We start from the raw sequence: 12,868 nt of genomic DNA, 5'->3' as shown, positions 1-12,868 counted from the left end.
AGTAGGGGAAGTTAGCTATGGTAAGTTTTCACAATAAGCCTTGAAAACCTTTGAGGCCTACTACTCATCAAATCATCCAAAATTCCTAGCCCCTGCTTAGTTTAGCAGAGTTCAAAAGGGCTTTTTAAAGTAAGGCTCCTTTAATCTTGGCAGATTTGTAGTCAAATTACACACCCCTGTAAAATAGGAGAGGGAACAAGTCTTACTCCACCCTCCAAGCCAAGTTGAGGCAACTTGCCAATGCTCCACTGTGGACAAGCCAGCTCAAGCACTGCATTCTATGTGCCAAAGTTCAACTTTATTTGTGGGCTTGCTTCCAGCTTTGGTGGTTACTTAAATTTACAGTATAATTTCCTGTACTTGGTTTCTATTTCTTTATATATGCCTGTATCTTTGCTGTATGAAATCTTTAAGGGTAAGGCTTGCAACTATTAAAAAAATCCACATGGATCCCAGCACAAGGTATATGAGAAAGATGATTAAAGAAAGACACAACATGAAAACCAGTAAACCACATGGTATGCCAGCACTGGTGACCTAGTAGGTCATTCAGTTTCCTCATATGTAAAACGAGAGGCTGGACTCAATGATATCTTAAAGTTGAGGAGCTGGTCAGATCTGATCTGTTTAAATGGCTTTCCTGACCATATATGTACAAGTACACCCTTAATATGCAGACGAAGCAGGATAAATCTAAAAGCCAAGTTCTGGATTAATAAAACTTCAAAAGATTCTTCAGTTAGTGTCACCGTCACTGCTCCCACCCTTAACGACTTAAAAAAGAAAGATCAAGAAGACCTCACTTGGAACTAGGTGCAAGAGCTTCCCTACCAGATGGATCACTGGTAACATAGTAGGAGGCTTGTCATCTCTGCCAACTTGTGGTGAGGCCTGAGCAAGCAACTAAACCTCTCTACATCTCCCTTCCAAATCAGGACCAACACCGCCTGTGCCATTCACATCACAGAGCTAATGTACAAATTAGAGGAGTCAAGGATTAAGTATAATACAAATGGGTAGCCTCTCAAATATGCCAGAAGACTGTGTCTGAAAAGGTGGTGGACTGTCACCCATGTATAGACAAAAGACACTGCAACATAGAACACGTCACAAAAGATCTGAAAGGCTTACCATGCTGAAGGACAGGTTTGTTTGCTTTTCTACCTTGCTCATAGCAACCAGATCTCTTTCTACCAAGTTGACTCTCTGGGTAAGATTACTGACTGTCTCATTCATCCCCTTGCGTTTAAGATCATTCTGCCTCTGGTACCCCACTAGCACACTGTTTACCTCCTCTAAAGAGTTGTGAAGGTACAAGATATCCTGCAGTGGAAATAAATCAAGTTGTGAAATCCAGCTAAAGATGTGTACTAGACAAGTAAGCCAGCAGCACTAAACAACCACTATTATGTCAAGTTACTGAAGTAAACTCCTTTTCCTGGTTTAGGCCATTGATTGTCTGTCTCTGCTTTGTCCCTCTGCTCTAAATTGCTCCCAATTTACTCCCTCTGGAATTGTTTGACCTCAGTTAGACAGGAGAGGGAAAGAGGGAAGAGGTCTACCTAACATGATTCACTCTCTGGTCCCAGGAAGCTGAGAGCTTAGGAATTGATTTCCCAATGTTTACCTCATTTGCTGGCAGGAAAGCTTGCTGGGTTATTAACTGAAACGTCCACTTACCTAATTTGTCAGAACAAAACTACCTAAGGAACAATACAATTACTGAATTGGCTCATGTAGCAAAACCATAACAAGTAGTACATTATTTAGTACAAGATTCAATTATTTTTATTGACATCCTTTAGTTACTGATTACTACTTAGATAGAAATGATGACTATAGGTTTTAAAGGGCATTAAACTCAGGACAGGAATTCTTCTTAGTGAAGATTTACTTTATTCTCTTTAATGTGATTCTGAATTCAATATCCTTTTTCCTCCTCGTCTTCAGAGAATCTTGATTTTCTAGGATATGCTTTCTAACATTCTTAGAATTTACAGTGGCTCAAAATAACCATCACTCTGAATTAATCTGTTACTCATCCATCTTTAATTTGCCCAGATTGCTGTTTTTCATAAAGAGTTCCAGGATACACCCTGGCCGGTTTGGCTCAGCGGTAGAGTGTCGACCTGCGGTCCAGAGAGACCCAGGTTCAGTTCCCACTAAGGGCATATACCTCGGTTGCAGTTTGTCCTAGGCCTTGGTTGGGTCGTGCAGGTGGCAACCACTCGATGTGTCCCTTTCACGTCGATGTTTTTCTCTCTCTCTCTCTCCCTCCGCACTCTATCTGAACAACAACAACAACAACAAAAGAGTTCCAGGATACTCTGGTCATTCTATGTCTTTCAAGATGTGAAGAGGAATTTACTCCACTGATCAACATGCAGGGGAAAAATCAGATTGCCAAACGAAAGACAGGGCATCTTGGATTCCCTAAGATAACACACACCCCTCTCTGCTCAGTTCTCAGGCAGGCACATCTACGCACGAGATTCCTGCTGAGGCACCACACCACCAAGCACAAGCTACTCAGGCTGCTCCAAAGTCCTCTGTGGTCACAGGGAGATAAGCCAGAGACAAAAAGTACCTGTTTCATATTCTCACTGTGGGTTTTCTTGTCAAGTTCTGATGGAGCTGAAGGTGATGGAATAATCTGGTTGCTTCCACTGGTCTCCTTCAAGGACTGCTGATTCTGTTAACAGGAATGGAGATTAGTATAGGCAACAAGTAATTACTAAGTCTACTTAACCATCTAGGATGGTCCCAGAACATTCTAGTCTTTCACAGGGGGCATCCACAGATTAATCAACATGGAGGCAGATCTAGGAATGAGTAGAGAAGCTAGGGAACTTTTGTATGCCTTGAAGAGTCCCAATTTCAAGTACATATACCTCATCTCACCAGCATGACAGCAGAGGCTATGCTATCCTTTTCACCCTTCCTAAATCCTGTATGGAGCTGAGTAACCATTAGGAGATAAATTCAGGCCTCTGAATGACAGCAGGCAGCTTACATCTGCACAGCATTGAGAGATATTTGAAAACAATCTCTGACACTGCAGGGGTTGGTTTGTGTCTCGGTTATCCATTACTGCATAACAAATCATCCCCCAAATAAATAATTTATTACTTCGCAGGATTCAGAATGTGGGTTGACTAGGCTCAGTGAGGATGGGGGCATTCTATTTCACATGGTGTAGGCTGAGGTCACATATATGACTGCGTTCAACTGGGAGCTTGAACATCCAAGATGATCTTTCATCACCTAGAGGCCCCTTCACTTGGCCTCTCATCATTCCCTAGTCTAAGAGCCCTGCCAAATTCTGGATCCACAAAATAGTGAGAAATAATAACGTACTGTTTTAAGCCACTAAGTTGTGGGGTGATTTGTAATGTCACAGAAAACAACTGAGATACTTCCCCACTTTCCTTTCCTTCTTTTCCATTTTCCTTCCTCCCATTCCATCTTCAAGTGTCTTATTTCTTTATCTCTTGAAGCATATTTGCAAGAGACTCAGCTCTTCATTCTATTCACCTTAACTGTTTAATTTACAGATTGCAAAAATAACAAAACTGCTTATTGTATTTTTTTAAAAGGTGCATAATTGGGTCTGCTTAGACAAATGGAAAGCGGGCATCAGTTACTACACAGAAAAGAGGAGGCAGGAAAATGCTGACCTTCTATAGCACTTGTAGATTTCCTTACCGGATCATTCTGTAGAAGTAACTCCATGGCTTTCTTGTGCTCATCCACAGTTTTCTGTATTGCCTCCACAGCAAGATGGACACTGTTTAAAGTATTGCCAATGGAAGCTACACTCTGAACAGAAACATATAGTAAGGTTAGTGTTTTTTTCCTTTTTAAAAAATTTTAATAGCCAGTGGTTGAGCGTCGACCCATACACCAAGAGGTCACCGGTTCGATTCCCGGTCAGGGCATATGCTCAAGGTTGTGGGCCAAATCCCAGTGGGGGGGCATGCAGGAGGCAGCCAAACAATGTTCTCTCTCACTGATGTTTTTCTCTCTCTCTCTCCCTCTCCTTTTCTCTCTCTCTAAAATCAATAAAGAAAATTTAAAAAGTAATGGAAGTCTTTAAAAAAATGTTTAATAGCTTTATTAAGATATATCTGATATACAATAAACTGCACATGCTCAAAATGTATAACTTTTTAAGTTTTGACATACATACTGTGAAACCTTTACCACAATCGAGAGAATACACATCCATCACCCCCAAGTTTCCTCATGCCCTTTTGTAATTCTTCCATCCCTGTCCCCAGGCAACCACTGATCCACTTTCTGTCATTACATATCAGTTTGCAATTTCTAGAATTTCACAGAAAGAAAAGCAGTGAGTATGTACTTATTTTATTTTATTTTTTTATATTGCTTCTTTCACTGAGTATAATTATTTAAAAATGTATTCATGTTGTAGTTACTCAGCATGCAGCTAAGTAGCATTCCATTGTATGGATACACTGCAGTTTATTCACTTGTTGACAGACATGTAGGTTGTTTTCAGTATTTGGCTACTATGAATAAAGCTGTTATAAACATTCATGTACATGTCTTTTGTGTGGGCATATGCTTATCATCATAATACCTAGAAGGTGAATGGTGGATCATATGATACCAGATGTTATGCTTAACTTTTTAAAAAACTGCCAAACTGTTCTAAAATGGTTATACCACATTATATTCTCACTAGCAGTGTATGAGAATTCTAGTTACTCCAAATCCTCTATATAGCTTCCTGCAGTTTTTTCAATTTTAGGCATTCTAGTGGGAGTGCATATATCATTAATTTCATTTTACATTGAACACTGATGAATAAAGGTCAGTGCTTTTAATTATTTCATATATCTTCAAACTATGAATCTCATGTAGCTTACACTGACATAATTAACAGGAAAAAAAAAAAATATATATATATATTTTCCCAACTTAAAGGACTTTTCCTAGAGGAAAACCAAATCTTTCCTTAAAAAATCCACGTTTATAGATTTGGAACCCACAGATAAGCTTCTCCCACAAACTGCTTCTACCAAGCCCTGCAGTAGGCAGGCAAATGGCCAGAGCTAACACTGTAGATTGCCATGAAGTTTGGAGCAAACAACGGCTTTTGAGGGAAAATGAGTGAAACCATTTTTGGCTTTGGGAAAACAAGCATTGTGGAGATAAAGGAAAAATTCCATTTATCAGCAATTGTTCTTTTTATATTTTAGCATCCCATCAGCAACTACTGAGGGTTAGATATAAGTAGCAGCTTACTTTGCTTTCATTAGACCCAAGGAGCCCAAGTGGACTGGGAACTTGGAAACATGACTCAGAAGCCATACACACACACACACACACACACACACACACACACACGTATACATATACATACACATACTTTATCTTTATTGATTTTTGAGAGGGAGGAAGGGAGAGGGAGAGATAGAAATGTCAATGACAGAGAACATTGATTAGCTGCCTCCTGCCTGCCCCCCACTGGGGATCAATCAGGCCCACAACCTGGGCACGTGCCCTGACTGGGACTCGAACTGGCGACATCTTGGTGCATAGGTTGATGCTTAACCACTGAGCCACACCGGCCAGGTGAGAAGTCATATTTTTAAAAGGCCTGTCCTGCCCTGGCCAGTTTGGCTCAGCGGTTAGAGCGCCCGCCTGCGGTCCGGAGAGACCTGGGTTCGGTTCCCGCTAAGGGCATGAACCTTGGTTGCAGTTTGTCCCCGGCCCTGGTTGGTCGTGCGGGTGGCAGCCACTCGATGTGTCCCTTCACATCGATGTTTCTCCCTCTCTCTCTTCCTCTCTCTCCCTCCCACTCTGTCTGTACAAAAAATGGAAAAATGTCCTCGGGTGAGGATAAAAAAAATAAATAAAATAAAATAAAAAAATAAAAGGCCTGTCCTGCCCTGGCCGGTTTGGCTCAGCGGTTGGAGCGTCTGCTTGCGGTCTGGAGAGACCCGGGTTCGGTTCCCGCTAAGGGCACGTACCTCGGTTGCAGTTTGTCCCCGGCCCTGGTTGGTCGTGCGGGCGGCAGCCACTCGATGTGTACCTTTCGCATCGATGTTTCCCTCTCTCTCTCTTCCTCTCTCTCCCTCCCACTCCCACTCTATCTGTACAAAAAATGGAAAAATGTCCTCGGGTGAGGATAAAAAAAAAAAAAATAATAATAATAAATAAAAGGCCTGTCCTAAGGGAACATCCAAAACAATGTTACTATTTGGTAGGTGCTGACTTTTTATTGAGATAGACTGACAATTTTATGATGTCACATTAGTATTTTAACCAAGGTCTTTTTTTTAATCCTCACCTGAGGACATTTTTGCATTTATCTTCAGATAGAGTGGGAGAGAAAAAGGGAGGAGGAGAGAGAGAGAGAAACATTGATGTGAGAGAGTCAACTGGTTGCCACCCATATGACCCCAACCAGAGCCAGGGACAAACTGCAACCGAGGTATGTGCCCTTAGCGGGAACTAAACCCAGATCTCTCTGGTCTGTGGCCTGATGCTCTAACCACTGAGCAACCAGCCAGGGCTAACCAAGGTCTTCTATATTACACTGATAGCCAAGTCCAAGAGAACAAGAGATGATAGTTTTCAAAATTAAAAAAAAATTATGAGTACACTGAGGTTAGGTATTTGAGATGAACTACCACCAAAACAGCCACTTATAATAAAAGTAGTATCTGACATTATAAACACAGAGATTGTAAAGTCACAACACACTGGGTAGAAGTTTCTGAGCTGGGATGTTATTTATGCAAGCTCTGTTGTTACAGAAGCTACAGGCATTCAAAGACACCTCCTGTTAGAGAATCCTCACTGGCTAGATGTATGATCCTATCAGGATGCAAAAAGATAGTAAGCTCTTGTTTGGTATTCTCAGCAACTGAAAATGCCTGGCACACACTGGAAGAAATGTTTATTGAATTAATGAATGCAAAAATAAACCAGTTTCCTTCACTCTGGCAAGACTGCCAGAGTTGCTTCTGTGCTAAAAGGTTACAGAGGCCCTGGCCAGTTTGGCTCAGTGGTTAGAGCATCGGCCCGCAGTCCAGAGAGACTCAAGTTGGTTCCTGCTAAGGGCATATAACTTGGTTGCAGTTTGACCCCGGCCCCGGATGGGGTCGTGTGGGTGGCAACCACTCGATGTTGTCTCTCTCACATCAATGTTTCTCTCTCTCTCTCTCCCTTCCTCTCTCCCTCTTGCTCTAGCTGAAGACAAATGCAAAAATGTCCTTGGGTAAGGATAATAAATGAATGAATAAATGAATGAATGAATGAATGAAGAAATGGTTATAGAGGCCTACCTTTTCCCCACTGGCCCTTGGGAACAATGGCAAGAAGCATTTGGCCTCATCAAAGTTGCCCTTACATTTTATTTAAAGTTATAAGCAGATGACCACATTGGACAAACAACAAACTATAGAGACTGAGCACATAGGTGGAGTGGCTACAAAATAGCAAGTTTAGTTTCTGTTTTTGGCTTAGAAAGTTCTCCTTTGTGGACACAATTTATATATTTATAGAGCCTGGCATGCAATCAAATCAAAGTTATCACACACTAACTTTTAAAAGTTAAAGAACCCGGATTTGATTCCCTTGCTCCAGAATCCCTTCTTCCACTTCCTGCTGCAGGGGCTGATGTTGCTTGGGTTCCAAGCAGGCCTCTTCTTCTTACTCTCCCCACCCAGCTCTAAAGGTCCTTATGTGTTACTCATCTGCTTGGTCAATGCCTCCTGCTCTAGGCCTGAATTCTAGGGATTAAATAAACAGAAATTCCAAATTATTGTTTGCCTAGTCCCTACATTCTAGGGTATATACAGAGTGAACTGCTTGGAGGATGTGCACCTTTACCTTCATAAAATAATATAAATTGTTTTCCAAAAGCTTTTTATCAATTTATACTGCCTGTAGGAGTGTTTGAAAGTTTCCTTTGCTCTAAATTCTTGCTAACACTTATCATATCCCAAATTTTAAGTGTTTGCGCTTCTTCAAATTATCTCTTAAAAAGAGATTTGGGCTGGTTTGGCTCAGCAGTAGAGCGTTGGCCCGCGGACCAAAGGGTCTCAAGTTCAATTCCGGCCAAGGGCATGCACTTCGGTTACAGTTCGTCCTCAGCCCTGGTCGGGGTCGTGCGGGAGACGACCAGTCGATGTGTCCCTCTCATGTGGATGTTTCTCTCTCGCTCCCTTTCACTCCCTCTCTTTCCTTTCCACTCTAACTGAAGATAAATAGAAAAATATCCTTGAGTGAAGATTAAAATAAATAAATAAATAAATAAATAAATAAAATAACTAGTAATTTAAAAATTAATAATTTAGAGCAACTCTCATGTACAATTAATTGGCCTGCTTTCATGAAGACACTGCGGATGATGAATTGAAAAGGCAAATAATGAAAAGTGAACCCACATACGTTAACATAAGAGTCCCAGCAGAGCAATCCTGGGACTTGGGGAGAGCCAAATAAAATGGTGTGAATAAATTTAAACCAAAGCTAAAGTTACCTGTCACAAATTAAAGGCCCAACTAACCAGACCAAGACAGAGGTGTTCTGAAATCTTTGGAACATAGTGTTATACTCTGTTACCGCCCTACTGGAATAGGTGATTTCAAATGCCAGGCTTTCAAAGAAAACTAAGAAGCTAGAATTACAGCAATTGATTAATCTCAGTGTCTATACATAGTACTTACCTTCTGAAGTCCCTCTACAGTGGCAGGCAGGCTAATTAAGTCTGATGCTGACTTAACATTGGCTTTGAGGTGGTTTACTGCAGAATTCAACACAGATATCTAAAAGGAAAAGAGTAACAATGAAAAAATAATCTGCACAGTGAATGCTTCCTTCCCAAACTCTACATCTGATGCAGATGTCAAGGCACTCTTGAATTTTGTGCATTTCTGTGACCCAGGCATTATACCCTGTTCAGCTCAAACCTTGAATAGACTGGAGATCTGGGAGGCAGCAATAATCCCTTTCTTTTCCTGCCCAATTTAAACACTAGTGCCAAAGGGGGAAAGGCAGTTATTATTCTTTACCCTACTCCTGGCAACTACAAGATCCAAAAATCTTAAATTACTCAAAAGATGATTACAACAGTGATTACAACACAATCCTTCAACAATTGGACAAAAAGAAAGCTAATGATCAAAGACCCCCGAAGGATTACATATTGGTAAAAAAAAAAAACTTCAGTTATTTACTGAACTTTTGTTTCTGCCCAGGTGGGAACATATATTATAAAGTAAAAGCCCATCGTCACAAAATACAGTCTACAGGAACTGTACCCGACAACTTGAACAGTACTTTCAACTACTTGGGGATTTAGTTTTGGTTTAACAATGTGATTAATATTTCAAACTCAATAGCTCAACCAAAGCACTACTTTGTACCCTGAAGGGGCTCAATAAATACCAATGACCGCTAACTGATGTACTGAATGTATTAAAATAGGAATTGAATCAAAATAAAATGTGTCTTCTCTTCTGCTATTTAGGGGTAGAATCTAAATAGCTGGACTTCTCTCTTGAACGGGGACTAGGGGAACCTGTATAATATTCAATTTCAGACCGCAGAGATCATATTCTAACGACCTTGCAGTGTGGCTAAAACATTCTTGAAAGATTACTGGTTCCATACTGCTTTCCTGTTTCAAATGCTAGAATAAGAACACCGATCTACCAAAAGCAATTATATTCAAAGAACATCACAGAAGAACCACTAAAGTTTCTGGGCACTTGTTACATATAACAAAGTAAATCTGATCCCCCATTCTTTCCTTCAACAAATGTTTGGCATCTTCTTTGTGCCAGGTACTGCTGCAGGCACTATGGAGATAGTGGCAAACAAGACCATGAGGTTTTGCTTTCAAGGAGTGTACATCACAGTAGGTGAGAAAAACAAAGAAGGAAAGTATCAGATAATAAGTATGATGCACAGAATTTAAGCAGTGCTCTGGGAGAGACCAGCAGTGTGTTCTGAACAAAAGAGTCCAGTGAGGAGCCCAGGAACTTGGGGGGGGGGGGGGGCAGAAAGAGAAACATCGATGTGAGAGAGACACACTGATCGGTTGCCTCTCCCTTTAGGAAGAAAATGTTCAGGGAAGTCAAACCATTTTTCATTCATTCCTACAATAAGTATTTATTGAGTCCTATTTTATACCTAGTGTCAGTTATCTCTTGGAGTTTACATTTTAGTAGAAGGAGACAGTATCAGATAGTGGGATGTGTTAGGAGAAAATTAAAATAAGGCAACTTGATAAGTGACTGGTCAGCTATGTTAGATTGGATGGCTAGAAAAAGCCTGTTTAAAGAGATTAAAAATATTTTTTGAGTTAATCCTCACCTGAGGTTATTTTCCCATTGATTTTTTAAAGATAGAGTGGAAGGAAGGGAGGGAAAAAGAGAAAGAGAAACATCCATGTGAGAGAGACACATTGATCAGTTGCCTCTCCCACAATCCTAATTGGGGCTGAGGAATGAACCCACAACCCAGGTATGTGCCCTTGACCAGAACAGAACCCATGACCCTCTGGTCCACGGCCAATGCTCCACTAACTGAGTCAAACCAGCAAGAGTTAAAGAGATGAAATTTAAACTGATCTAAATAATAAGAAGGAATTAATCAGACATAAATCAAATGAAGTACATTTGAGGGCAGTGGGAACTGCCGGGGTATAGGCCCCAGTGCAGGAACGAGCTTGGCATTTCTGAAGAATAGAAAGAAGGTTGGTGGCAGGAGCACATAATATGAGTGAGAAAGAGAGAGGAAGAAGGGGAAATGGAGGCAGGGAGGTAACATTAAAGAAACAATTAGGTACTAAATGTGATAATAAAGTTCTGCGAAAAGAATATTAGTACAAGCTGAACTGGACAGGCTTCACCGAAATAGGACTCAAATTAGACTCTGATGGAGAAGAGTTTTATATGTTTTTAGGTTAGAAGGGTGAGTGTAGCATTGGGTAACAGGTAGGGAGCAACACCATAAATAGGCCCAAGAAAACTTTTTGTGTATGGCAATTCTCAAAGTGATGATGATTTATGTATTTGTGTAATTATTTGATTAAGTTTATCAAGAATAGTAATGGCCTCCAAATAGCCATTGTGGCTGGCTGGCAGCTACTTTTCTCCCCAAACCAGAGGAGCAGCTGAAAGCCAATGCCAGCAGGATAAGGTGAGGTACTGTTCCACTTCTCCCCATGCCCCAAACTCTCTAGGCCTGGGTATCAGCTGCCTCACTGAAAGGGTGGGCTCCGGAGAGCTGACCATTAACTCCCTAATTACCAAACATCACCTAGGACTTCTTACTTATAAGACCTGACCCACACACTAGTCACTAGGACTCAGCTACATTCTCATAAATTGCGAAGATGGATTCCACCTCTCAGCATTCCTTTCTTAAGAGTGGAATAACGCCAAAATCTATGGAAAACTAGAGCAAAGCGACATATGTAACTAGCATGAAGAGACAAGGGGCCCTCTCATTACCTCCAGGAATGCTCTAGAATGTCAGATTGGACTCGAGCATTATAGAATTTACCTCTGAAAGTCACACACTATGATGCAGAGTCTAAAACGTTGAATTAAGTAGAAACCATTAAGAAAAAAAAATCAAGTTCCAGCCAAAAGATGAGTCATGACTTTTATGCATATTACATGACTTTTCATTAGCAAAATTAAAAATAGCTACTGTAGACCATTTATACTATGAAATCTGAAATGCTGCTTTTTTGCTTTGGGGTTAAAATTAAGTGTCTTTAAATAGCAGGCAAAAAAGTTACTAAAACAGAGAACCATCAGTGATGAATATGGGCTCTACTAGGAACCTGACATCACATCCTTTCAACTTCATCTACTGAGCACCTACTGCATTTTATAAAGAATATAAAGATGAAAGGCAGAAAGGAAAACTGGGGGAAAAAAACCAACAGGCTCCTAGGACTTGAATATTTTAAGGTTAGCACTGCTACACAGCTGTGTGACCTTGGGCAAACTACCCAACCTCACTGAATCTGTTTTCTTATCAGTATAATGGAGATATCACCTCCTACATCATAGGTCTATAGGAGCAAAAATGGAGATCTTATATATTGTGCCTCTAATAGTGGCCTGTACAAAGAAGGCATTTAATGAATGGCAGTTACCATCTTAATTGCCATCATTATCATCATTGTCAACATCATGCTTAAAACACGGAGTACAGTGTACAACCTTCTAGTGTAATTAGATGCATACGCAAATACAGCCGTTCCCTGTTGTTCTCAGTTTTTGCTTTCCGTGGTTTCAGTTGTCTGCGATTTGTCAACTGTGGTCCAAAAATATTAAATTAAAAATTCCAGAAATAAACTAATTCATAAGTTTTAAATTGCACACTGTTCTGAGTAGTGTAATGAAATCTCCTGCTATACTTATCCATCCTGCCAGGACATGATTCATCCTTTTGTCCAGTGTATCCACAATGTATATACTACCTGCCCATTAGTCACTTAGTAGCTATGTTGATTGTCAGATGACTGTCACAGTATTGAAGTGCTTGTGTTCCAGTAACCCTTATTTTACTTCATAATGGCCCCAAAGTTTAAGAGTAGAGATGCTGGCAATTTGGATACACCAAAGAGAAGCTGTAAGTGCTTCCTTCAAGTGAAAAAGTGAAAGCTCTTCACTTAGAAGAAAAATATCACATGCTGAGGTTGCAAAGATCTGTGGTAAGAACGAATCTTGTCTGTGAAATTGTGAAGGAAAAGAAATTCATACTAGTTTTGCTGTTGCATTTCAAACTACAATAGTCAGCCACAGTGTGTGTTAAGTGCTTAGTTAAAGTGGGAATGACATTAAATTTGTGGATGGAAGACATGAAC

The 12,868-nt window shown here is 40.5% G+C and overlaps 1 protein-coding gene across 2 annotated transcripts in view; it reads right to left on the bottom strand.

The window, feature by feature from the left end:
- EFCAB14 (EF-hand calcium binding domain 14) overlaps positions 1-12,868 on the bottom strand; it is a 45,349-nt gene that overhangs the window by 16,034 nt on the left and 16,447 nt on the right. For both annotated transcript variants that reach the window (XM_036255397.1, XM_036255398.1), the window contains exons 4-6: positions 8,706-8,804; positions 3,706-3,819; positions 2,588-2,692 (exon numbers count right to left, since the gene is read on the bottom strand). In XM_036255397.1, the coding sequence (XP_036111290.1) occupies positions 2,588-2,692; positions 3,706-3,819; positions 8,706-8,804 (318 nt within the window). The remainder of the gene's footprint in view (positions 1-2,587; positions 2,693-3,705; positions 3,820-8,705; positions 8,805-12,868) is intronic.

This window comes from Molossus molossus, unplaced genomic scaffold (genome assembly GCF_014108415.1).
Source record: "Molossus molossus isolate mMolMol1 unplaced genomic scaffold, mMolMol1.p scaffold_m16_p_12, whole genome shotgun sequence".
Classification (NCBI taxonomy): Eukaryota; Metazoa; Chordata; class Mammalia; order Chiroptera; family Molossidae; genus Molossus; species Molossus molossus.
Note: the sequence above shows the minus strand (reverse complement) of the source record. Positions and strands in the feature narration are given on the sequence as shown.